This window comes from Ceratotherium simum, chromosome 23 (genome assembly GCF_057802395.1).
Source record: "Ceratotherium simum simum isolate JZ-2026a chromosome 23, ASM5780239v1, whole genome shotgun sequence".
Taxonomy (NCBI): domain Eukaryota; kingdom Metazoa; phylum Chordata; class Mammalia; order Perissodactyla; family Rhinocerotidae; genus Ceratotherium; species Ceratotherium simum.
The window spans coordinates 6,102,231-6,129,943 of record NC_141922.1 but is presented as its reverse complement, the minus strand read 5'-3'; the positions used below and the strand labels follow the sequence as shown (position 1 = coordinate 6,129,943).

The 27,713-nt window shown below is 42.1% G+C and overlaps 1 protein-coding gene across 1 annotated transcript in view; it reads right to left on the bottom strand.

The window, feature by feature from the left end:
* The window catches only part of FAM135B (family with sequence similarity 135 member B), a 168,159-nt gene that overhangs the window by 1,259 nt on the left and 139,187 nt on the right, over window positions 1-27,713 (bottom strand). The window contains exons 10-18 of the mRNA XM_087447415.1: window positions 27,192-27,265; window positions 22,436-22,590; window positions 15,134-17,153; window positions 13,021-13,187; window positions 8,434-8,525; window positions 5,712-5,809; window positions 4,260-4,411; window positions 1,938-2,048; window positions 176-289 (exon numbers count right to left, since the gene is read on the bottom strand). Coding sequence (XP_087303541.1) covers window positions 176-289; window positions 1,938-2,048; window positions 4,260-4,411; window positions 5,712-5,809; window positions 8,434-8,525; window positions 13,021-13,187; window positions 15,134-17,153; window positions 22,436-22,590; window positions 27,192-27,265 — 2,983 coding nt within the window. The remainder of the gene's footprint in view (window positions 1-175; window positions 290-1,937; window positions 2,049-4,259; window positions 4,412-5,711; window positions 5,810-8,433; window positions 8,526-13,020; window positions 13,188-15,133; window positions 17,154-22,435; window positions 22,591-27,191; window positions 27,266-27,713) is intronic.

The following is a 27,713-nucleotide window of genomic DNA, read 5'->3' as shown; positions in this document are numbered from 1 at the left end:
GAAGAAGTATATGAAGCCAGTGCAGAACTTAGCAGCGGAAGCCAGAGAAAAACACTGTATGTGTGTGTTCTGCCTCTTCCTGGGCAGAACATCTGATGTCCCTTAACAGGCATAGCCAATTTCATGAATTTACTTCTGCTTTTAAATTTAAAAAAAAAAATTAAATAAGGCTTACCTGTGTGTCTGTCTTTGAGGGCAGTTTTACACATTTCGATCCTTGCTGAATGAAATGGCACATAGCGGTCTTGGGGAGAAGCAACCAGCACAACATTTTTAAAATACTGCAGACCTGCAACAAGCCAGGTGGGTGCTTGTTACCCAGGTAGTTTCAACTCACAGCCTCTGGTTTGCACACATTTTACAAACTTGTCCCAGAGAGAGGCAAAGTGAGAAGATACTAGACACACTGGTTGTGTCATTGTATAAGGACCTTCTGGTCTGAGAGGTTGAGAAAAGAATTTGCTACCCTGGAGCTTTTCTACCTTAGATGGAAGATGAAGGCTTCGTTCTCATCAGCCATGGAATTTGTGAGATACTTCACAAGCTACTCTGAACAGTGAGAGATAAGCAACGCCTAAGGATGAAAAAGCCTTTCTGGGCCAGGTATCCTAAGGAGTCCATAGGAGTTAAATCTAGTATTTTGTCATCCTTCTCCACCCTGACAGCTCTCTTAATTCCAATCCTCATCATGCCACCTGCTTCAGGAAATCAGCCTCTGAACTCACCTCCCTGCATGCAGTTCTTGCCTTGCTGCAATTACCTTCCCACACTGAGACACAGGGATCTTCCAAATTAAACATCACGGCATATTTCTTCAGTCCTCCAGCCCACCATGGATCTCCAGGCATTGCAGTGTGCCACCTAGGTCTTCCATGTGGACTGTCTCAGCCCAGGGTCCCTTTAAGGGAAGCCCCACTGAAATGAGTCTTCTGATCCAAGAGCACATCCCAAGACCACACACTGGGAGCCAGCCTGCCTCAACAACCAACAGATACAGGGTAAAGGGTATAAAGACTGGCCCCTTGCCCTACTTCAGGATAACTCTGTAGGGCCTCGTTCCCCATGGGGAGCTTGCTGAGATCTCTGTGGTGACCATATTGAAAGTCCAACATCCCCCTCTGCCCAATCCTGCTTCCCTCACTTCGCCATGGGGGAGAACCCTGAGAGCTCAACTTAACACACAGAGACACAAGGTGGGAAAGGAATTCGCCCGACATTATACATCAGCCTGTGGCCATGCCGGACTCACATTCGGAGAGATGCAGAGATATCAACGGAGTCAGTGTTTATAATTGATGGAAGACTGTGGACCATGGGACACATCCTGGGCCAGGCTGGCTTGTTCAGCAGGACCGAGCAGGCCAATCAGTTGGCCTCTCTGCTTCCTTGCTGGACATGGAGACCACTGTTGTCCTCTGCTCATTCCCACGACAGGCAGGGTCTTCAACACCTCTGTGCACTTCCTCATTATGGGGTGTGGGTGAAGGTGTAATATCTGCCTGAGAAGAACCCCTGTCTCCCTCTGCACTGGCAGCGTAAATGGACAGGGTTTATCTGCCCTTTTTGTAGGTGGATCTGAACCCGGGTGAAGGAACTGTGAGTTGGCACACAGACCTTGGGACCCTGCAATTAGGACATTAAAATACTGGTAGGAAGTCGAGGCTACAGTCTCTGTGTGTCGAGATGACCTCCTACACACACAATGGCTCTCATCTGTGAATCATTCACACACCGTGGGGAGACGGGCCAGGAGCAGCTGAGCTCTTGGGTAGCAGTGGGCACACCAACGAGTTGAAGAAGCTGTGCGTGCTGTACCTCCTGAGTGTACCCTTCTGTGAGTGAATCAACATAGCGTTGAAACTAATCTGGGTCTCAGGGGCTGCATCTCTGGCTCACACTCACGACCACAGCTAGGTGCTGCAGAGGAAGCCACTCACCTGTTTTTTGGCTTAGTTGATAGAGGAAACATTTGCGCAGATCAGCGTTATCCCTGAAGGTCAACTGTAAAAGGGACCCGGATTTCTTCAACTTCTGCATGAGCCACAAGCCTAGAACGACAAAAGCAAAATAAAACAAATCAAGCACATAAAACAAAAGAAACCAAGAAAGAACTGGGGAGAGATTAACATTAAACTGTGACTTGGGTTAACTTAAAAATAAGAGAGCAGTAGACATTTTAGCAAATACTTGGGAAGTTAGAGAGACTTTTGAATTGTTATGTACTGGTGGCAGGGACATAAAATCAACCTGCAAAATGATATGGTGACAGGCTTCAGGAGTCATGAAACTATCCACACCCTTCAATCTATTCAATCCCCTTCTGTAAATCAAGCCTAAGGAAACAATCATAAATACAAAACTCTATATAAGAATGCTCCTTAAAGATCCATTTAAGATATGGGAAAACTAAAATCCACCTTGCATTTCAGAGTCCATCCATTTACCTATGGTTATGCTGACACTAACACCGATGAGTATGAGTATTATGTCCCAAGTACACACAAAAAATGAATTTGATAAAAATGCAAGGAAATAAACAAGACAGTGTGTCTATATATTATGATTACTGCCATGTAAATGGTGTGCAAAGATAAGTAGAATGAACTATACAAAATTAGATATGCTAGATTGGAAGAATTATTGGTAATATCTTTTTTTTAAACGTTTTGTAAGGTAGCAAGATTACCACTGTGGAAAAAAAATTAAATGTGGTTTAAGTCATGTGTTTCCATTGAAAGATGGCTTCCCTGGTTTTGAGGAAAGACAGAGTGAGTGGCAGGGGAAAGGACTTCCATGTGTTATGTATCAATGTGTCGAATAACCCACAAATCACAAACAATGTCCTTAAAACAATGTAAAGGAACAAACACATCTGACCCACCTGATATGAAAAGCACGCAGCTCAGTCTGCCCTGAGTGTAGGGCAGGTGTAGGGGAGCCGTGGCAGAGGACTGGAAGACGGGCAGGGACGGTAGAGCTTCTTACAGGTGACCCCAGATGCCAAGTAATGGATTGGGGCAACTGGGTGCTACTGAAGTCTTTGTTAGGAATATGACTTAATAAACTATTTATTATTCTATAAGACCTAGTGACCTATTTGAGCTACCATACACCAAATCACGTCACTTCCACAGTTACCACTCCATTAGCAGTAGCATCCATATGGTCTACAAGGTTAGTCCAACACCCCAACACATCACGCGAGGCCCTGCAGCAGCAGGCTTTTTCTGAGAGCTTCATTGTCACCTTCTATCCCTCCAGGTCATCCTGGATTTCTGTCACAAAGAACCACTTGCTGTTTGCTGATTACACCATGCTCTATGTTATTATGTATACTATTTCTTCTGCACAGAAGACTCAGCCACCACTCACTGTCTTGGAAATTCTGCTCAGCTTCCAAGATTCAACGAACTAATTTCTTTACTCTCCATGATGTCCCTCCCTTATAACATAGAGGAAACTGTGAGAGCCTCAAAGCTCAGGGCCTTGTCGTCACCTTCCAGCAAGAAGTATTGAACTCATCTATAGTTGACCTTCCATACATGTTAGTTAACTTCATTTTTCCTTCTCTTGTTTAACTCTCAACAATTCTATGATATACGCACACATACATGCACATGCACACACACACACACACATGTATATACACATACATATATATCACATACATGTTTATAGACATAAAAGTGGGGCCTTTGGGAGGTGATTAGGTCATGAGAGTGGAGCTCTTATGAATGGGATTAGTGCCCTTATAAAAGAGACACCAGAGAGCCCCCTCACCCCTTCCGCCAGGAGAGGACACAGAGTGAAGACGGCGTCTATGAACTAGGAAGTGGGGCCTTGCCAGACAGTGAATCTGCTGGTGCCTTGATCCTGGACTTCAGCCTCCAGAACTGTGAGAAATAAACTTCCATTGCTTATAAACCACCCAGCCTATGGTAATCTATTAGCAGCCCAAATGGACTGAGACACCCATGCTCTCTCCTCCACACCATTATGCCTCCTCAATCTTTTCCAGCCAGAGCCCCAGGGACATGACCTTTCTCTTCACAGAAAGCAGAAGAAGAAGAGACCTTGGGAAACATCTAGTCTAACCTTACTCAGCTCACAAACATACGGACAGGTCTCTTTCTGCCATCCCATGTTTTGAAGAGGCTCCAAAGTCACAGGATTCCATCAAGAAAAACGTCTGCCTCTGGTTTCATCTCCCCTCTGCCTGAATGAATCTTGAGGGATGATGAGGCTTGGAAAAGTCTTACCTGTACTAACCAGGGTGCTGTTGTTGTACAGGGTCCCTAGGTGAGGCCCAGACAACGACAGGAATGTGTGGAGTTTGTTGAGGTAATACCGGAACCGGGGCCGCGTCAGGACCGATCGGATGATGATGTTGCCAAGAGAATGGCCTATGAAGCTGTTTAGAGACAGAGATGGTGCACTTGAGTGTGATAACAGGAGGCCAGCTGCCAGGAGAGTGCTGCACTGGGAACACCAGGGGCTCAGCCGCCCTCCACCTCCCACTGGATTTAGGGGAACTGGCAGAGAATGGGGGCCGCTAATCCATCCCCATCAGGTTTCCAAACTCTGGCCATGTTAAGCCTGAGATGGGGTCTTTGTGAATGAAAGCTTCTGTGCCCAGTGTGGTCAGAAGAGAAGAGTGGGCATCCCTCCCTGCATTGGATTCTTAGAGCAGCCCCACTTTGGTCTGGTCTCCATGGTTCTTCTCAGTCCCTCTGGGGTCCTTTCAGATAATACACATTTGAGCATTGAACTGTCCTGGTCATTCACAGGATAAAATCCCAACTTCTTATTCCAGCTTATGAGGCCGTTCATGACTGGATTTCTGACTATCTCTCCAGCTTTATTCATTTACTCATGCATCCTTACAAATTCAGTGAGTTGCCTGCTCTCAGCCCACACTACATGCTCCCCTCCCAGATGCTCCACTCCAGAAGTACTGCTACCCACAGATCTATGGATCCAACACATCATTAGTTTCAAATTAAATAATTATTTGCTGAAACCCTATTATATGAGAGGCATACCTCCCTACCACTTCTCATTTGTGTCCTCTTATTTTTACCTAACCTCTGTAGGCCTCTGAATCCTCATCTGTGAAATAAAGAGGCGGTATTTTATCTTTGAGGCCTAAACGGGATAATGCGTGTCGAGGGCTCATCACCATGTCCACATACTGCACAAATAATGCAAGTTATGTACCATCACCTTAGTCATTTAAACCAAGTTATTTGTTACTGTGGAAGGACACAATTAGCACTGATTAAAACCCTCTTATTTGGTAGGAAATCCATTCAGCTATTTAACACATCATCTCAGTGCTGGTTCCACTTAATAAATGGGGAAACAGCTCAGAGATTTAGAAAGCTTCCAATAGTTTACATGGTAGAGTCAGGATTCAAATTTGTGAGTGTTAGAAGAACAAGAACTCAAACCTAGAAATATTTGTTTAAGTCCAATTCTCTTTCTACCGAGCTACAAAATATTTATTCTCCCACACACATACTATGACGATACGGGTGTGTCAAGCAGCCCCAGTCTCATTTCTTCTCTGAAAGTAATCTACTCCACTAAAAATCACAAGTTAACTTATCCCAGTGGTTTACAGAAGGTATCATGCTGAACTTGTATACAGTGAACACTCAAAAATGTCACCCCTCTTCCCCCAGCATTAACTACCTGTGGTTTCCTTTTACCTAATTCGGGATATGGAGAGGTTGTACAACTGTATGTGCTGAATGATTTCATCCAATAACCGATCCGTCATGGTGTCAAAGTCTGCAAATGTGTCCATCTGGAAGAAGAGAGAGGAAACAGGTGTTGACTGGAGTCAGAGCAAGGCCCGGCTCTGTGCACAAGCCCACCTTCCATTAAACATCATGGTGCATTCTGGGAGTGAGCCTAAGCCTTAGGTTAGGGTACAGATTAGGATTCAAAATCAGGAAAAATGGCCCACAGACTGGGGCTCTAATGAAGAAACTTGAGGATGCTGAAGAATCCTTTTAGGAGGATGACTGAAAGCTAAGGGGAGAAATGGAAGAGGGGGAGAAGAGTAGCATGGATGCAGTGCCTACTGCCACATCTCGTGCCAGGTGTCTCACGTGTCCACTGGTATTGCTGTCCCCACCTCATAGAGGAGGAAACAGCCTGAGACATGAGGCAGTTCAAGAGCCAAGATTCATACTCAAGCCTGCCTGACTCCAAAGCCCCTGCTCTTTCCCCAGCACAACCTTTAGACTGTTACCAGGCCAACTCTCAAGGGCAGAGGTCAGCTTTGAGAAGGATCCCAAAGCCATCTGCGTCTTAGGAAGGAAAGTCAGAGAACATGAGAGCATAAAAGGAAGAACACAAATGCACATGTGTCTTTGAATATCTGAAAGAGCAGACAAGAGGAAGACATACTAGACTGATATACATAACTTCAAGGACCAACTTTTGGAGACATAGATGGGAACCACAGGGAGGGAGATTTGGAGTCAACAGAAGAAAGAAATCGTTTAGCATAGGTGGAGTTGTCCTACAATATCATGGGTTACCTGGAGCTGCGCTGAGCTCCAAGCTGCAAAGGTGAGCAAGAGGTTTCATGACATTCGTCAGGGTGGGGAAGAAGGAGGAGTGAAGAGATGGTCTTTAGGGCTCACTGTCACCTGTCATTCAATGAACCTTGAGGGACTAGAGGGACAAAGCACACTGGTCAATTTCTTAGTGTCCATGGAATAAGAAAGAACCATGTTTGCAGGCCAGCTCTCCTGCTTATGGGATCTATGCCTTGGATCTGCTCTTCTCCAAGTTGAACCTAAGCCTCCTCTTACGTCTTGAAGGAGAATAATGTAGCCTACTCCTTAGTATCAGTTTAAAGATTAGGTAAAATATTTACAACACACCTAAGACAGACGCTGGTATGTCCATTACCCCTAGCCTTTCAGACCCTGTTTCCTTATCTGTATATTATTAATTTAACATGAATTATTAAATAAATGGTAGTAATTATGAGGCCTGACTTGACCATGATGAGAAATGTTCTGGAAGTCACAGTAGGTTTAAAAAATGTTATCAGGAACTCCCCAATCGGGGTGACTTTAAAGGAATGCACTGAAAATTTACGTGCTTATGAGATTTACAACTTTCAAGGAGTAACGATAACATGTTGTCGAACATAATTGTTTCTGATGACCAGTCTCTCCGTTAAGTTATGTCTGTAAAGACCCAGCTCTTCTGTCACTATGGTATCCAAGTCAAATCCAGCTGCCCTGGGGAATGCATCAGAGAGCAGCTGGATACGCACAACCTGAAGGCTGGTTTCCTGAGCAGAGTTCCTTTGCTAACAATACCCATGTTCCCCGCAAAGAAAACCTCGCTAGCACAAGCCACGAATACAAAGTCAACAAGTGCTGGTCATCACTTCCCTGCTCTCTCCTCCAAATGTCATGGGCATCCCGAGTCTCCACGTCCCTCAGGACATGGATCTTATTGGGCACGTATTAAAACTGGATGTGCACAGGTATTATCCCCCTGGGCAGCATGGATGACATCTTCCTCTCCAGATCAGACTGACTATGGAACCCTGGATAACTCTCAGATCCTCCGTTCCCTCTTCTGTGAGAAGGAGATGATGGTGTCAACACTTAACAGAATGATTGTGAAGGTTAAATGAAGAAACAGGTACAGAGTGCTCAGCACATAGGAGATGCTCGAAATGATTCTCCTCTTCCTCCCATTTCTACTCTTTACACTACATAGAGCGTGGCTTTGTGTGTAGGAGGTGTCAAAGAGAAGGCAACAGAACTGGGCACTGGCAGTGGAAGACCTTCCAGTGTCTGGTTGTTGATTACGCTCTGTCAGTTCCCATTTTCAATGGTCATGAGACCCTTTAGTTATAAGCAGTTCTATGCCTACAAAGAATACTTAGCACCCATCCATCTCAAGTCCCATTAGGTGGGAATCAACAGCAATGCTCCACCGAGCCCCACCTCTTAGTCATGGAATCTCTAAATTCTCAGCTACTTTGACACCTCATTAGAGCTCCAGACTCCACCTATCTTGAAATGGCAAAGGCCCCATGGTTCATCTCTGACTGTAAAGGGATCATAATCCAGTCCGTTTTACATAGACGCCAGTGAGAGCTCCCTTCCCCCGCTATAGACCCACAGCTACCCAAATCATTTATGTTCCAAGCTATCACCCACCCTAAAACACTGTGAGGTCAAAAGGTCCCTAACATACATGATGTACCCTTTCCTAACCCTCCCAAAAGAAAACAACAAGCGTTTTCTCTCCAAACCATCCAAGTTCCTGGCCAGCATTGTTTGCAAGGCCCCCTCCTATTTGTGTGTCCATAAACTGTCATGGTCACTTTAGAAGCCTCATATAAGACACAATTCAGGGATTCTTTTGGTTCTGATGGTTTTGTTGTCATACCTGATTCTTTTCAGACATTAGGAAGTCCAGTTTTCCTCCAGGGAGCCCCAGTTCTATGAAAGTCTTTACCAGCCGGAGGTCTGCACTGTTCCCTAAAATGACAGATAACCCCACCCCAGACACGTAGTTAATCATATAAAAGCTGACACACGAGGGATTTATTTCTCCTCTTCTTCCATTACCCTATTTCCCACTTTTTGTTAAGCAGATAATAAAAACAACTAAAACAAGTCCAACCCACTGGTCATGTGCTCCACACCCCCTCAACCCCCACACAGGGTTGGGGCCCTTCTAGTAGTCCTACCTCAATGGATTGTATAAATATGTGGCTTGTGAACATTCTATACACAGGAACAGTTGGAGGCACACTGCCTCTCCCTTATTTCACAGCCAATTCTGCTTACGCAGGACATTCTGCAGGTGGTGCCTCTTAATGGCTGATGTGGCATCATGTGACATCAACAAGTCCCCTCTCAAGTCTCTTGCTTAATACAAAGATTATCTAGTTCTGCCACTTACAGGTAGTCTGCAAGTCCCCCAGACAGGCCAGTCAGGGTGTAGTTATCTATAATAGAATAAGAACGGCCCTTGGGAATAGGAGTCACGAAAGTGTAAGCTCCATGGGTGCCGTCTGCTCTACAGTGACCATCAGGGGCAGGCGAAGGAGAGCTCAAGAGTCTGAGGCTGCTGTTCATAGCAGAGGCACCAGGAACACAGGGAATGCATTCCTGAAGCAGAAATCATGTGGAAAATGGATTTGATGTAACAGAAAAAGATTCATCTTCAAGTATTTTTAAGTGTAGATTTCCTGCAGGCCGTGGGGTTCAGTTGTATTTTAATGAATTTTTTACCTATTCCTGAAATGCATCCCTGTGGAGCTGAAAGTTAGAAGCTGCTTATTTGGGTATACGGGTGACTCACTTTACCAGGTAACCATGGATTAAAAGCAGTTTGTAAACTACGTAATATAGTTTACAACCAATTTTACATCACACTTTATGAAACTACCAAGTGATTCAAAAGATGGGGAAAGCACCACGTAGAATTTGGAAGAAATACAGGTAGTTGAGAGAATATCTCTAATCTTTAAGGATGACCTGATACCCCCAAACACCACCCTTGATGGTGGCCTGTCAGAGCACATGCCCATACATGCAGGGTCATGGTCATAAAATGCTCGTACTCTGTTAGGAAATGTTTCTATTTTGTGTTACTAAATTAAATTTTATTCATTTCTTTCATTTACAATAAAAATAGGCTCTTTGGTCTTGTTATTCCTCTTGTTTAAAGCTACCTAATGACATTCAAGGACCTAGCCTTTAAAAAACAAAAAAGTTGCAAGTGTTTATGTTTAACATAAAGATTCTAAGTAAGGGATGACAACGGTCCCTTCTCCTTCAGCTACTGAGCAAGAGAGAACTTTCTGCAACTTAAATCTTTCTCAGAAAATGTGATTTGATAAGGTGTCAAATCGAGAACATTTACAAGAATATAAATCTTAGCTTTTGCACACCATGAAGAGTTGTGTCAATATTCATAACTGTCATCGATTCGTTCAGTTCTCCGTTAATGTTAAGTATATCCTCCGAGGTGGATTTTCAACAAATGGATCCTGGAAAACTCTGTAGAGTTTAGAAACCTTTAAAAGAAACCTGTGCTTGTTATCAGCTGTCTTCTTGCTGACTTTATGCTCAGATGATAACACTGTAATCCACAGCTCAGTTTTCTGACATAGAACAAATACTAGTAAAGCTGCTCTATATTTATAACATTCCTCTTCTCCCACATGCATGATAGAAAAAAATAAAAGTCTGTGGCCTGACCAGATTTCTTATTTTAACAAGGATATTGAGAGTCTTGTCTCATTGTAATTTAATATCAGATAAGTAAGAGGTGCACAGTAGTCATGCACGACATGATGCTAAGTTGACCATAGGTCCTGTGTTAGGAATACATTGAGTTGAGGAGTGACAAGGTTATTTGTCTTTCTTGCAATCCTTCTGATTGGAAGTCCCAGTTAAAAACAAGTATGTCTTCAATAGCTTACTACTTTTCTTTTTTTTTTTTTTTTTGGTGAGGAAGGTTGGCCTTGAGCTAAAATCTGCTGCCAATCCTCCTCTTTTTGCTTGAGGAAGAGTGGCCCTGAGCTAACATCATGCCAGTCTTCCTCTATTTTGTATGTGGGATGCCACCACAGTGAGGCTCAATGAGTGGTGTAGTTCTGTGCCCAGGATCCGAACCCATGAACCCTGGCCTGCTGAAGCAGAGTGCACCAAACTTAACCACTACGCCACCAGGCTGACCCCATAGCTTATTACTTTTTAAGAGAGAAAGTGAGTCTCAAGCTCAGTCTTCTGACAACAGGACTGGTCAAACTTCAGTAAAATTATTTTCTTTTCATTGTATTTTTCATATTACTCTTCATGTGTGGCAAGTGAGTCTAGTATTTCATTTGTGGTAGTTATTTGAAGTTGCTTTTTTAAAATAAATGTATTCAAAGCACATGCCAATTTCAATAGAAATTTTGAAATTATAGTACAAGGTACATGGATAGAGTTAAAATGGGGAAGGGAATGTGTGAACAGCTGAAATTTGGGAAGCACTGAAGTCAGTGCAGAGAGGGGACAGATCACCAGAGAGAAAGCCTAGCATGAGCAAAGACACAGTGGTATGAATGGCCCGTGTCCCTGGAAATGGGAGTGAACTGGAGCGAATCGGATCAAAGGGGGAAAAATCAGGAGATGATAACGGAGAGGGTCAGAACATAAAGATCTCTCAAAGCTAGGAGATTTCTAAGCTTTCTAAGGTATGAGTTTATTTTATTATATTTTGTTTTCTGAGAGCTACAAAGACAGGTTTCCAGTAAAGGCATGGCATGGCCAGATCTGGGAAGATTTTAAGAAGAGACTCAAACAGTGATGTAGATGAAGGTTTGGATAGGGGAAGAGATGAACTTGTTTCTATAACGCAAAATTAAACCATAGGCCCTGGAGCTTGATGGCTGGGTTTTAATCCTGGCTCAATCGCATCAGCCATGGGACCTTATACAAGTGACTTAGCTGCTCTCTTAGTTTCCTCACTTATAAATGCGGATAATAACAGCACCGACTCTGCAGGGCTGTTGTGAGGATCGACAACATTAATATATGTCAAGCATCTAGAATGGTGCCTGGCCCCTGGTGAGCGATACATAAATGCTGGTCTCCATCATCAGCACCATCAGCACCATCTAGCATGTACTATCTACCACTGGATTGTTTGACACTTCACCAAATAGATCTGTTGACTGAGTGTCTTGATACCCAAGGCATATAGCTGGAAGCTGATAAAGACAAATAAATGTATTACCCCCTGGAATGAGAAGAATTAAGAATATTAAGAAGACTGTGTCACGAAAGCCTCACACACCACCTATCCCTATTTAATTATCATAAGAAGAGTGTGACCACAGATTTTGCTACTCATCCCCTGTGAAGCCCTAGAGAAGTCCTTTCTCTCCTCTAATCTTTAGTTATACATTACAGTCCATACAAAGTGCATGCCAAGATTTTTCCAGAAGACATTCTACATTCCAATTTTCAGATCAATTGTGATTTAAACTTGAGCTTGAGGAGCAGAACTCAAATGCCTTGTACCTCCAATGCATCTGATCACTTTCTTCAGCCAGTTAGGGAGAGGGTGAAATTCATAAAGGGAACTAGGACCAAATGCTTGCCTTTTGGTCCAGGCTGAACTGGGACCTCAAGAACTTCAGGCAGAGCTAATAAGATCTGTATTTTATAGAGCCTTTGGACTGACCTGAAAAGTCCTAAGGAAACCTGACATTGGAGACTAGGTCATTTGCAAAGGAGAGTCATTTCCCTTGTCCCTTCTCTCCTCCCTTAGATCCCCACAGCACTGGTAAGTAGTTCTTTTGTAGCATTCAGCTCTCAGTTCTGTATTTGCTGATCTCACTAAATTAAGAACTTTTTAAAAATCAGGAACTATGTCGGATCTCTGCAATCTCAGATCTTGGAACAGTCTGCTACACAAAAGGTGCTCCATAAGTGAGAAGTGAATAAAAATAGGCAGCAAAGCAGTGTGGGCCACTAATGTGAGCTCCTCAAAATGAATCCACTTATCCATTCCACTCCATTTCTTTCTTTATTCTATCAACTCATGCATTCCCTTAATTCATTCTACTTATTCATGCATTCCATTAATATTCTCATTCCAATAATATATCCATCCCATTCATTCATTCACTCCATTCTTTCTTTTATTTTTGTTTATTAGTTCCATTAATTATTTATTCTGTTTCATCCTTCCTTCATTCCATTTATTTGTCTACTTATTTATTCCATTCATTCCTTCATTAGAGTAACTCATTCATTTACGTATTTCATTTAGTCAACAGATTTTTGTGCCAGATAGGTCTTTTCTTTGGGAGCAAGTCTATGCCATTTCCCTAGATTCAGCATACTTACTGTCATTTCACAACTGCTAATTGAACATTTGTTGAATGAGTACCTGATTGAAATTAATTCATAAATGTTACTAATTGTTTATAGTACAGAATTTTGAGGAGGAAACCTTTTTAGAACTCACCATCCAGGCCATGGACACAGACTACCAGGTGAATCCCTTCTTCCAAATTTTCTTCCTCTTCCTCTGGTGGGAAATATGGTATATCAGAAGCTAGTACAGATAAGTCACTGTACAGAAATCCATCAATCTTCAGTTCTTTTTTAAACTTTTCTTTGGCCTGATAAAAACTGGAGAATACACCAATTAATCACAAGCCAAGCTGTGTATTCCACGTTGAACAGGAGATGAGTGGAGCTGGGATGTAGAGTGATGAACATCTACAAGGAAGTATCTGCTGAGTGCAAAGGCTGAATGTGAGAACCCAAGGGAGATGCTGGTGAGGGAAGCGTGTTCTGAACAAGGAGGCAGGAAAACACCTGGGAAAACCAAAGGCTATATTGGTTTTGGTTCTGCAGATTTCTTGTGGTCCCTGCATTGAATAGGATTCAAAGATTCTATCCAGGTGCAAGGATACCTGCAATCTTTAAAAAGACCTCCCTGGAGTAGATGCTTCTTAACCTGGCCTACAAGGCCACCATGGTTTGGCCTCCATCTATTTCTCCAGCATCATCTACCAGCCTCCAAAAAGAGTACATTTCTCATAATTCCCTACTTGAATTATGTTGCTTGGCTTTACTTCCGAGTCTCTGTGCCTTCGGGTCTACCTGTATGAAATGCCTTTCCCACCTAGTTATCGTGTTCTTTGCCTCATTATCAGTGGTTAAGAGCATGGACTCAGGAGTCACACTACCAAGGTCAGTATCTCAGCTTTGACACTTACTAGCTGTGGGCCAACCACTTAACCTCTCTGCATTCAGTTTCCTCAACTGAAAAAGGGGAATCACATCATTATCTAATTCACAAAATGGTTTTGCGTATTAAGTGATATAATCTATGCAAAATGCTTAGAACAGTACAAACAGATTAAATAGTGAAAAAAAATGTTATATATTACCGGCCATATCATCATCATCATCATCATCCTCATCAACATTATCATCATCATCATGTCTCTTATATTTTCTCCTGAGCTTAAGTGTCATCTCTAAAAAGCTTCTCCTGGCCACCATCTCTATTCACACTCACTTCCCCCAGCTGATTAGCTCCTTGTCCTTCTGGATTAGCTGTGCACACATGACCCATCCCATTTACCCAATTGCCCTCATTTTCTTCTCTCGTCTCTCTGTCTCCCTGATAGATGCTGAGTACAATGACAGCCAGGAAATCACTGGCCAGGAATTGGACATGCCTGTTATGTATTTGCTAAATTGATGACATGGAATATAATAAGTTTTTAATATTCTTTGTAAAACAAGGCATCCAGAGTTTACTTGCCTGGGCAATTTCTTTTGGGGATATCTTAACATATAACTCTTTAGCATTTTGCAAAAGTGTAAATAAAATGGGATGTTTTGATAAAATGATTCTATAATATACTTAATCAAATTATATAGTAAATAGGTGAGGGAGAAATATGAATACAAACCTAACACAAGGGTGAAAGGATGGATTCTGGCATTGCAAAAGCAATAATAAACTTAAGAACCATGCAAAAGGGGCTTAGGAGGCAAATCTGATGGAGCAGTCCTATTACCCAAAGGCTCTTAAAGAACTGACCTCTCAAAGTGTGCAAAGATAGAGGTACAGTGACACTAATAAGAGAGTTGTTTATCATAACAAAAACTGAAAAGAAACATAAATGTTCACTTCTAAAGGATTTTGTTAATAAATCAAGGTACATCTATACAAATGGAATATTGTTTAAACACCAAAATGATAAGGCAAAAATACATTTATAAACATAGATGTTTCTAATATATTAAGTCAAAAAAAACTTAGAGTTTGTACAGAATTATCCTATTTTTGCATAAAAAGAATATATAGCTATAGATGCACATAGAAAACAAGTACCGAAGTACTTACACAGTAGTCTTATTTGAGAGATGGGCTTATTGATAATTTTTACTTCCTTATACTAGTGTACATTTCTGACTTGTATGATATGAATACACAACTTTATTTAAATCAGAAAATAACTGATATCTCAATTTTGAAATAGTGTGCATGAAAGTAAGAAACATGTGGAAAAATCTAAAAGACTGTGATGGGATAGGTAAACCATCAGCAAGCTCACCTAAACATCCTTTCACTGACTTCTTCCTCCAACTTGCTGGAATGGGTTGAAACGACTCCAAAAGAACCCAAAGGTTGATGAGTGATGGGAAATGGGGTCTGTTTGGAAGAGAATCCAGCCCTGGCAGGAGTTTCCTTGGGCACAGATGAGAAAGGGAGACATGTGGCAGTGCAAGACAGAGATAAGTTGACGACCTCCACAGCTTTCAGGCTGTCCAGAGTGAAGGTCTCTGTAGGGGTCAAATGGGACACCATGATGGAAGTGCCTGCCCTTGGGTCTTGGTTTCCCAAAACTTGGGAGTGAATGGAGTGAGTCACAGTGGAACACACAGTGCCTGCTTCATGTCCAACATCCAAGAAGGTATTAGCTCCTCTGCTAAATGCTGTATCATCAATGATGCTAGGTGAGCTGCTTTGCTCACCTATTGAATCCAGGTCGATGGCATCGGCATCTGATGTACAGCTCAATTCAGGCACCTTATGGTGGGCGATACTCTCAACATCTGAGATGTTGCTGTTGGAAAGAGCTCCTTTCCCCACATTCAAGTCTTTAGGCATGCCCTTAGGGGTCTCCATTAGTGCTCTAGGAAAAGATCTGCTCCTAGGGTTTTCAAGTGCTATGATACGTGGTATTTTTAAATTAAGACCTTTGGTTTCAATACTTGGAGGGTTCTCAGTCCTGTCATCAAGGCAACAGGGTCCTTGAGGATCAAACTGACTCTCTTTACCTTTGGGGATGTCTATGTACCCAGGGCCCTGCTGGTTGTTAGCATCTGAAACCACCTCCACAAGGGAATGGTCTGCCTCAGCGTCCTGGATTCTGGAGCCACCACTAAGTTGACTGCAGTGTCCTGGGGGATCCATGCTCTTGATGTGCACAGCTGAAGTTTCAGCAAGACCTCCCTCTTGCTGCATGGTGCCCGTATCTTCAGCAGACTCCTCTGGGCTACTGATTTGGGGTGCAGATACAGACTTGGTCAATTTGGTGAGTGCCAACTCCCTCTCCTCCTCCTCAAAAGGCAAAGAGCTAATGGAAGTGAGAGATGCCTGGATCCCGCTTGGCAAACTCGTATTGCTCTCTGTGTGTCCACCCTCTAAGGAATTCCTGTGCAGGGCGTGTCTTCGAACCAGCTGGTGCAAGACTTCCCGGTCACTGGGTAACTCCAGGGCCCTGCTTCGGGCCTCGGACCAGGCAACGGAGCTTGGCTCACTCTCAATGCCTGAATCAGAGATGATGGAAGAAGACCTCTTGATGACCCCAGATAGCACTGACACTTCCTCCTGCTCCTCTGTATGAAGGTCTTTTGGGGAAACTCTAATGTCCAAGGGATCCCGCAAAGTAGAGCTTAGTGGGTCACAGGGGTCAGAGGGGATGAGCTTCAGATTTAGCAGCACCAGCTTACTCTCTTGGTCTGCTCCCTTTCCTAGAATACCTAACTCATGGAGTGTTGTTTTTTGTGAAGAGATGGCATCTTGATGACTCCCACCTACTACTCTTTTGCTTAGCACAGTTCTGTCTAATTCAAGGTTATCTCTAGAGTGCCCACTCTCATGCTGAGCACTAATGACCACCGTGGGTTCAGCTCTGCAGGGGTTCTTATTGCTAGATTTCACATCAATGTAGGTCAGTGCTGGGGCCTGGCCATCCTCTGGGCCCGGACTCCTTCTGGGCAGGTCCTCATCAGCCAATGGATGTATTCCAACATCGGACTTTTGGTCAGTCCAACATTCATCTTCAGGTAAACCTGCTTTATTCTGGAATTCACCAATTGTCAGATACACCTGAGATTCAGAGCACACGTCCACATGATTTGGTGTGGTTACATTTTGGTCTGGCTCTGGACACCTAATAACCTCTTCATCAGAGTCCATTTGGGTTGGTTTCATAGTGGGCAAGATAAGGTCTTCCCTAAAAGATGATTTTCTATTTACAAGATGGCTCTCTTCTCTGTCTTTTAAATTCATTATTGCGGGACTTGTTGTTGGAACATCAAAATTAGAGTAAACACTCAAATTATGCCCTACAAAAAGAAAAATATATATATATTATAGTTTAAGAATCTATGTTCACAAATTATCCAAATGTCTCATTGTATAATAAAGAATTTGGCTGGACTTTGTTCCTGGTTTCTGAGAGATAACCTCTAAATTCGTGTAATTTCACAAGTGATAGGAATGTCTTTGTTATTCATGCTGGCTCTGATAGCTTGTGCTAACCACGTGACCCATGGGGAGTCCTTTGATAGTTTATGCTAAGGAGATGACTCAGGATGGGGGTTGGCCACTCCAGAAAGACCAACCATGTGATTAGTTGATTGGGGCTTTGAGCCAAGTGATAACCAGTACGACCCCTGGGGAGGAGTGGTGGGCTGGGGATTGAGTTGAATTATGTAGCCAATGATTCAATCAACCATGCCTACATAATGAAACTCCAATAAAAACTCCAGACACTGAGGATGGAGCAAGCTTCCCTGGTGAGCAATACACGTTGATTTGCAGGGATGACCAGTCCTGGGGGCACGGAAGCCTCATGTTTTGGAGCCTTCCAGACCTAGCTCTATAGGTCTCTTCTTTTGGCTGTCTTTATTTGTATCCTTTATAATAAAACTGTAGTCATAAGTATAGCACTTTCCTGAGTTCTGTGAATTATTCTAGAAAATTATCAAACCTGAGGGGGTTGTGGGAATCCCTGAATTGGTAGCTAGTGGTCATAAGAGTGGGAGGCCTGGGAACCCCCAAGCTTGTGGCTGGTTTGTGAAGTGAAGGCAGTCTTATCAGAGACTGTGCCCTTAACCTGTGAGGTTGGATTTAACACCGGGTAATGTGTCAGAATTGCATTGCACTAATGCAAAGTTGTCAAATGTTATAATTCTTGATTCACTTTTTACTTGTGAAAACATTTTTAATAAATACCACTTGTAAATATTAAAACATTTCTCCATCTTTTGTAATATACTTATAGAGTAGAAAGAGAACTTTGAAGCCAGGAAGGCCTAGTTTCCAACCCTGACACTGACAGTGACCAGCTGTGAGACCTTGGGCAATTACAAAACTTAAATAAGATTTTTTCCTACTTGAGTTCACTTTCCTATACTCTAGGATGGGCAGATTCATAGTAACCAGCAGGCCTCACAGCCATAGCTCATAATAGAGTTATAACATGAAATGTTACATGTGGGGAAGACAGATTTCTGCTTTCTGCAGAGAAACACTGCCAAGCTTGAGCTCTGTGACCAAGGTAATTGTCCTATGTGGCATCAGACCTCAAGAGGCTCCCAGATCACTTTAGTCTTTACAGTAGGATGGCAGGATCCAAAGTATGATCTTTTTCTTATTTTTCTTTAGGGGAAACCATTATCTCTCTCATTTGCTCTCTCAGTCACTCCTCTCTTCTCTTTTCTCTTCTCTCCCATTCTTCTCCCCCTCCTCCTCTCTTCCTCTTCTCTTTCTTCTTCTTTCTCTCTCTCTCTTTCTCTCTTTTCTAATAATGTATAATTGGAATAAAATAAGTGCTCCCATGTCTGTCTCTACCACAGCTCTCTTGAGAAAGCCATCTGATATATTATTTAATTTCCATATACACCAAATACAAAAAGAGACTGGGTTTTTATTTTCTTTAAAAAGTTTGAATCCTCCATATGGTTTTAAGAGGAGTTAAATGAATATTACCACTATTGAACGTTATCATGAAGTAAACCATGGAGACATTTACTTGAAAACTGCATGGGGCTCTAAGACACCATCGGCTCATACTTTTGAGTGAAATTTATGATTGAGCGAAGGATTAGAACAAAGATTCTGAAAGGATGGATCTCTTCCTCACCTGGACATGTTCTTTGCATCTTGAGAGACTGAGAAAACTTCCCTTCTTCCAGGGAAACATTCATACACCCTACAGCAAGTTAGACTTTCACTGTTGTAAATTCCCAGGGTTCCTCTTCACACACATAGTGTCACACATCTACCACCATACTATGATCCATTTGTGCATTTCTTGTTCCCACTGGTGAGAAGAGTTTGTGTTTTTGGAATATCCATATCCCCAAGGCTAACATCATGGCTGGCACATAGTCAATGAATTGTGTTCATAAAATGCATTAAGCATAGAAAAGAAATTCTGCAGAACAAAGACTATTACTCTCATTAACTGTTTGTATTGGTTTGAAAAAAACCACAACTTCAATGTCGGTTAGTCCCACAGATAATATGTTGACATATTCTATGTGCAAAGCCCTACACTAGGAAATGGGTTAGGGAGAGGGGAAATGGGGATCTGTTATAATAGTGAACCAGTTTCTGTCCTTAAGGGATTTTCAAAATATTGGGAAACATGCAGGTACAATACAGTTGGCTTTTCTACCAAAAGAATGTGGGCTGTATCCTGAAGAATATGAATTGAGCTTCTTCAAAGGAGGAGATATAGACAGGGGAAACAGTGTGGGCAAAGGCCCAGAAATCTGAGGTGCACAGTCTGGTCAGCCATCAGTTGGATCTCATGTGGATGGAGCAGGAGTGAGCAGAGGAAGTGGGGAGGACACATGAGGTTAGACAGGTAGAGAGAACCCACAAGATGGAAGAACTTGAATGCTCTGTATGAATGAGGGGTTTGGTCTTTATACTGCAGGTAACAGGCAGATTGGTGGATTCTTCAAACAAATCTGAAAGATTTATCGGATTTACCATAGATAGTTCAGACAGGACGCAAGAAGCCCAGTGAGGAAGTGGATTGTCAAAATAGAAACATTTCAGTTTCACTACTACAGCTACAGAAAAATGAGAGTAGCAAAGGATCTAACTCAAACAGAGTGGATTTAGAGTCAGATACTAACTAAAGGCATTAGTTGACATGCATTCATAACTTCCTTTGTGTCAGAGACTCTGAAGTGTTCTATGCACGGTTCTATCCACACTCACAGTAGCCCTATGGAATAGAAATTACAACCTTTTTGCCCAGGTTCACACAGTTACTAATTATTGGAAAAAAGATTCAAATCCAGGCAGTCTAACCAACTGTTAAGGCCTTAGGCAAACTGCTCAATTGCCTTGGGCCAGGGGAGTGAGGGGTGAGTGGGAGAAGGGATTACAGATAATATAGATGGACTTTACAAATACCTGGCACACAATAACTATTATAGCCATGGGACTGTAGCAGACCATGAACAAATGGTATTATTTTAGTATGGAAATGAAACACTTTTATTTTCCTTTTTTCACTACACTAAAACAATGGAATGCAAATCTGATAACCACATTTGCAAGTTATAAATATTAAGGCCACCAAGCCCTTGTAAGAAAAAGGAAATAGTTCTTTATTTGCTAATGCTTTTGCTCTGGGATTAAAGAATCATCAAAGTACACTGTTAAAGAACAAGAAGGTCAAGAAAAGCTTTGGGTTTTGAGTGGAGACACAGATAACTCCATAAAAGTAGTCTTGGGGATGGGGATGGATCAGATGAGAGGTCTGTAGAGAGAAGCCTTGGGGAGACAGCCAGACCTCTGAAAGCAATTGCTTTGGAGTCTTCTAGGAAGATGGGATCATTAGTGCTTCGGTTGCAGACTCAGCCGAGTCCCATGTCCCAAGCACATTACAGAAGCTTCAAAGAGATGCTGGTCCTAAAAGACTATGTAGATATGGACACTCACAGCTTAGAGGAACCTGCCGGGGCAGACGGCCCTAGAAAGACCTTCCCAGCCATGTTTCACTGCTCTTTAAGACTAGAGCACTGACATGACATGCGGTGGAGAAGAGTTGGCAAGGAAGCACAGAAAGACTGAGGTTGACTTTCCAGCCAGTGCTGCAGGATGGATGAGGCTCAGCTGATGTGAAGTTGATTTATAAAAAGTAAAGATATGCAATATAATTGCACACATGAGTTGAGGGACTGCGATTTATATCAACTAGGGTATCTATTAACATGTATAGGAAAAAAGACTAGAAGGCAATCTGCAACAAAGCCTAATAATGATAACATCAGAGGGTCTGATGGTGTGTACTTATTGTGAATTTCTTCTCTAACTCTTCAAATTTTCTGTAGCTAAATTATGTAACTATAATGAAGATGAACATGTATACCTATGCACACACACACACACACACACACACACACAAAGTCTCAATGCAAAGCTGTAAGCTTTTTTTGACCAGCTGGGTTGGCTGCCATCTCTAGAGCTAGTACACATTTTAGGTGTCCTGCACAGTGTTGACACTAGATGTCAGGGTAATACTGAGAACTGAATAACATTATTGGTTTGCAAGTTTGCACTGTCTTTGGAAGTCGTCTAGACTTTTAAAACACCCTACAGATCTCAGATTGCAGAAACTCTGAAATTTAAATGGCCCATCACTTAAATGATGAGCACCCCAAGCACCATGGCTTCAAACGCCTCACAAAGAGATGGCAAGGCAGACCACGGGCTTTGGCACTGAAGTGAATGGCTTTGAACGCTGGCGTTTATAAGCCGCATGATCTTTAATACATAACTTACGCTCCTAGTGCCTCAGTTTCTCTCTGTGAAATAGGGCTTTGAAGGTTTTCTTATCTGACTAAAAATATAAAACACATAAAACCTCTAGCTTAGAGCCTGGCATTTTCTGATTCTTTAAGCGATCACGGGGCTATTTCAGCTCTGTCATCTGTAATAGCCTGTTGGGTTTCCATGAGCAGGGCTGTGAGAGGGGACAGAGAATTAACATTCCCTGAATGCCTGTTTGTACTAGGCTCTCTGCAGTTGACCTATCAGTTCATTAACAGACTGTGCAACACCAGCAAAACAGACTGAAATCTGGATACGCACACACAGATACCCACAAACATGTTATCTTTTCTCCCTGAAATGAGTCATTCATCCACTAATCCCTACATTGATGCAGCCCGCTTTCTCAAATACCTTGCCTGGCTCATGGCGTAAAGGAAGCACTCCCTATGCATCTGAACTGAATGCCATTAAAGTTCAACTAGAAATGACTTTATATTTGAATTGCACATTTGAGATAAGAAAGGGGGAGAATTTGGTTCCCATTTTGTAGGTGAAAACACCAAGGCATTGGCTACAATTCCACCCCATGAGGAGTCAGGAAGGGAGTCCCTACTATAATTGCCATTTTGTTACATTGATTCGTCAGTTCACTGAAATTAAGTCATTTGAAATAACTAGTTTAACCCTAGTTTTTGCTTCTCCTCTATAAACTGACAAACTACTTCATTAATTTGGTCCCATAGCTGTTGAGACATAAACAGGACACCTGAGTGGAACCCACTGGTAAGCCTCATTCTCGAGTCTTTCCAAAATGCAGCAGACAAACCTGTCATAGGGCAGTCCACATATCTGTCCTCAAAGATAACTGGCAGGGTGTTCCAGTCACCGTCGATGTCCAGGCACTCTGCGGGCAGCGGGGGCATCGTGGTAAGGTACTCTGAATTCCGGATATCCAGAGACAGCTGGCTGTGGGTCTGCATCCTGGGGAGCATGCAGACCAGTGAGCATCAAAAGAAGATTTAAATGTTTTAAAATTGTTGCCCCATCCCCCTAATCCCAAAAAAACATTTAGGAAATATTCAACGGACTCTGACAATGGATCACCTGTCTGTCCATCCACCTGCCCTGTCTTCCCAGCCACCTCCCCTGCCCCCAAAGCCTTAGTCTGTTTTGATTTGGAACTGGTCTGGGTACTGAGTTTAGAGGTCATGGATCATATGACTAGGGGAATTTATCACCCACCATTTTAGTGGAATGTAATAAATACCATTCCAGTGGACTAGGAGCTGAGTTTCTAAGTAGCGAGGAATCTTAAATTAGCACTTAGGAGGAAAAACTTAAATCTACATATCCTTTACCCTTGCTCTCTAGCCTCCTATAGCACTTAGGGTCTGAATCATATTTTGTGGCATTTGAATGAAGAACCAACTAATTTACTGCTTCACAGTAAGTTACTGTGTGGACACTGGATCCTTGATTAGGTTATAAGTTCCTCTAGTTTAGAAACTACGTTTTTTGATTACTTCATGTAGGATACACAAATGCCCCATATTCTTCCTCCATGACCCAGACAGCCTTCCACCAGCAGGAACGTGATTCCAGAGTTTGAAATAATCAGTATTCCTAACTCAAAGGCTTGGATGGTTAAAAAAAAAAAATGTTTATTTCCTTCTCCTCAAGTCCCTGCAAAAAGGAGAGCGTTTATTTACCCCCATGAAGGAAAAATATTAACATTCCATCGTTTTTCTTCATGACAACTCAATCACAAGGGTAGAGGAGGGCCTTATCTGGTTGGCGAGTTTGGGAGAAGAACTGAACATGTGTAGCTACTGTCTGTCTGATTGTCCCTCACTTCCCAGCAATATAGGTCATCTGACCTCTTAGAATTGCTTTGTAGCTGTGGAACTCTGCACAAGTCCTGAGCAACTTCTCCAATTCAGCATTCTCAGTAACAAATACGATGAAGATGAACATATACACACATATGGTATTTTATATATGTATATTGAATATATATAAAAAATGTGTATTTTATTTCTTATTTCTCAATTGGATTTTAACCTATGAAAGAAAAAGATAAGCAATTTATTCCCTTCCTCAAAGCCCTGAAGGCTGCTGCAACTTCATAATTTTTTGAACCTTTCTCTGAGTACTTAAACGGAATTTTGTTGCAATCAATTCTGCACTTCTTAGCCATCATCTGAACCTGGAACTTTTGGCCCAGTTTTTATTTTATTAAAAAACTATATTTATTGAACACCAAAGTGCATAGGACTGTGTAGACATACTAGGGGATATATCTAGAGGATGGAAAGAATTCTGGACCTAAAGAGCTTATAGAGTCATGAACAACTCAGGTGGTTAATAAAGTAATTATAATACAGCAGGACAGGTGTTGGAGAGTCGGGTCTAAGTTACTTTGTGCAGGGAGTTATCTCCTACTGGGAAGTAGCTTCTTGAGCATAAGGACTTTGTGAATGTGACGAAGTACCTAAAACATTGCCTAGCACGTGTTAAAAAATGACTAAAAATTCTACGGCACATAGACAACGAGATAGCACCTCACACCTGTTAGGATGGCTATTATTAAAACAAACAAAAAAAACAACGAGTGTTGGCAAGATGTGGAGAAGTTGGAACGCTTGTACACTGTTGGTGGGAATGCAAAATGGTGCAGATGCTGTGGAAAACAGTATAAAAGGTCCTCAAAAAATTAAAAATAGATATACCATATGATCCAGCAATCCCATTTCTGGGCATCTATCCAAAAGAATTGAAATCAAGATCTTTAAGAGATATCTGCACTCACATGTACATAGCAGCACATATGCACATATATGCATATACATAATCACAATAGCCAAGATAGGGAAACAAGTCGAACACCCTTGGACAGAAGAATGGATAAAGAAAATGTGGTACCATGGAATACTATTCAGCCTTAAAAAAGAAGGAAATTCTGCAATATGTGACAACATGAATGAACCTTGAGAACATTATGCTAAATGAAATAAACCAGTCACAGAAGGACAAATACCGTATGATTCTACTCGTATGAAGTATCTAAAATAGTCAAGTTCGTAGAATGAAAGAGTGGTGTGGTGGTTGCCAGGGGCTGGGGCTGGGGCGTATAGGAGTTGCTAATCAATAAAGTTTCAATGAAGTAAGATCAGTAAGTTCTAGAGATCTTCTGTATAGAGCATAGAGGTCCTGGTTCATTACCTATTTATTTCAATGTCAGGTTTACAGCCCAGTTGCACACAGATACTTCTATTTTAGAGGTTGAAAAATCTACATTTTATTTTTTCTGGTGTATTCTTTAGGATAATGCTTCGACACTATACAGAAAGCCATAACAAGGAGGCTAGGAGTGTGGGAGCTGGACTCTGACAGATCCATGTGTGTGTCACTTCTTGGCTGTGTGGTCTAAGATAAGTTACTTAACCACTCTGAGCCCAGTTTTCCCCCATTTCTTCTTCTGTAAAGTGGGATAATAACAGGTCGCAGCTCACAGGGTTAACGCGAACATTCAATGAGCCAATGCATGTAGAGCACTTACCACAGTTTCTTACCAGGGTCATCCCAATAGACTAAGCACCAGGAAGGCAGGTAAAGTGCCTCCTGTGCTCACCCCTATATACACAGCGTCTTGTAGAATGAATGATTTTTTAAAAATTAGACAATGTTACAATTATTACTACAGAAAACATAAAAGAGTGATATCTCAATTATCATCATTATGGAAATTAAATCATCAGTATAGGTCTTCATACACATCAACATTCTCACATTCATTCATTCAACAAACTTTTATTGAACACCTCCTTACTCTGTGAAAAGCACTGGCTAGACATCGGTAAAACAGAAAAGAGGGACAAACTATACACCCCTGCTACTAGCCATCTAAATCATTTTGAAACACTTTTTAAATATTACAACCCATGGCAAGAAATAGTCTTCATTTTACATGGCAACCCAGCACAATCACACACACTCCCAGAAACACACACACTGAAACAAAAGTTTCAGAAATACTTCTTACTCTTACTACCTATTCTATCTTGTCCTATCATATCCTCTCCTGTCCTATCCTATCCTACCCTATCTTATTTCATTTAAAAAGTACTGTTCCAAATCCACTAAGTCGATTTCACGGTCCACTAAATGATTGTGACCTATTGTTTGAGAAACACAATCCAGTTGGAGCTTGAACAAGATGGGTCTTGACAGATGAGTTTCACCTGGGCCACTTGGTCTTTCCACTTGTCCATCCTGATTTTGGAGGATGGATCTGCCTCATATGTAAGCAGGATGACCTCCCCCTCCAGCTCTGATCTCCAGATACGCAGGTGGGCCGAATGCTCTGTCATCTGTACTTTGCACAAGTTGTTGGCATTCCAACAAAGCTCTCCCAGGAGAGTGGTTACCTATGTGTCTGTTACCTCCGTGTGTCCTCACGCTCCTTGGGGACACACCAGGGCCTGGCAATCTAAGGGTTACCATTGTCGTGATGACTCAGGAAGCAGATTTCCTGCAGTAGTCCTGATTTGCAGTATTTTGCTCAGTGGCCCTCAAAATTATGTTTATATTTGTTAGACTAACTCTTCTGATTTTAGCTTTAGAAAATATATTCAGCCAGTTCTAGCTGGGGGCTGGACTGAATGAATGAATAAATGAGTGACTGACAGACTTTAGATATTTCTAGACAAGCTATTTTAACACATAGACGTGTTTTCCTTGGTGCCCCTCTCACTTTCAGAATCCATGAGGCAAACTTTAAATATCATTGTACTTTCCAAACAGAATGAAATGTGGGGAAAAAATAAGATTATAAAGATGAGGGTGAAAAGATCTTCAGGTCTGTCTTGAGTGATGGATGAATCTCAAGTGTTTCTCTTGCCAGATTGGCTGTGGCATCTCAAACATTATTCCATCCACATTTGTTATCTGAGGTGAACATATCATTCAGAAACAAAAAGAAACCCTTGGTTTTTAGCGAAGGCCAAAACATCTTGGAGGAAGCCCTGCTCCTTCTCACCAGTGACATCTACGAGAGAGAATGACCTCATCTTTTGTCACCCTCTGACTTTTTGAGTATGTTTTAATTTTTTCTGGAGGAAAGCAAACTTAGAAATTCATCAGTGCTCCTAATTAGGTAGTTCAGGCTTAATTCTTATGCTCAATGCATTTTGCAGCTACTAAAGTCTCAGGCAAATTCTGTTGTTGTTTTTTTTTTTTTCCCCGACAGAACTTGTTGCCACACCACCTGCTTCTAATTCATTTTGCAAGGAGGACTCAGCACAGATGTCTTCAGGGACCTAGGAAGTCTTGATTCTGTCTACAGAACCATAATGACACTCAACAAAGGAAAACTTTGGCTGTTGACCTTCTCTGCCACCTGCCAGCTCCTGCCTCTGCAATTTGTCTGACTCTTCTGCCTGCAGAGAAAATGCAGCCTGAATGTGCAGAGGTGGGCAGACTTCCCGCCTTCACAGCCGGAGATGAAGGGAAGAAGGAACTGAACAACAATGCCTTGGGTGGCACTTTTAGTGTGTGACGTGGGCATGCACTTGGTTACTTACAGATTTTCCTGAAAAGTCAGGACTGCGAGTTTTTCGTGCTCCATATAAAAGAAGGCCTCGGAAAACCTTCGGACCTGAGGAATAAAACAATGTAAACAGTTTAACTCATTGGTGGGTATTGCCTCTATTTTTTAAAGGGAAACTGAGGCTCAAGGAGGTAAGTGGACGGGGCTAATAAGAGGAGGGCTAAGCCCACCACCAAAGGTTCTGAAACAACAGTCTCGCTAGTCTCTCTACTCTGCCACAGCTGCCCTCTCTCATTTATATCTCTTAGCCCAAATCTGGTTTAGGGACACTGTTTAATACATCTTTATAATTCTGTTCTTGTATTGCTTTCTGTCATTTTTGTATTTAGGTCTTATTTCTTCCTCTAGAATATAAGACACTTGAAAACAGACACCATAAATAAATGCACGCGAAACAGAATTTGCAAAGCCAGTCACATAAGCGTGTCCCCTAAGCATTTTGCAGACTCAGATATTTGGTCCTCTTGCTGGAAATGAGAAGACCAACAACTTCCCT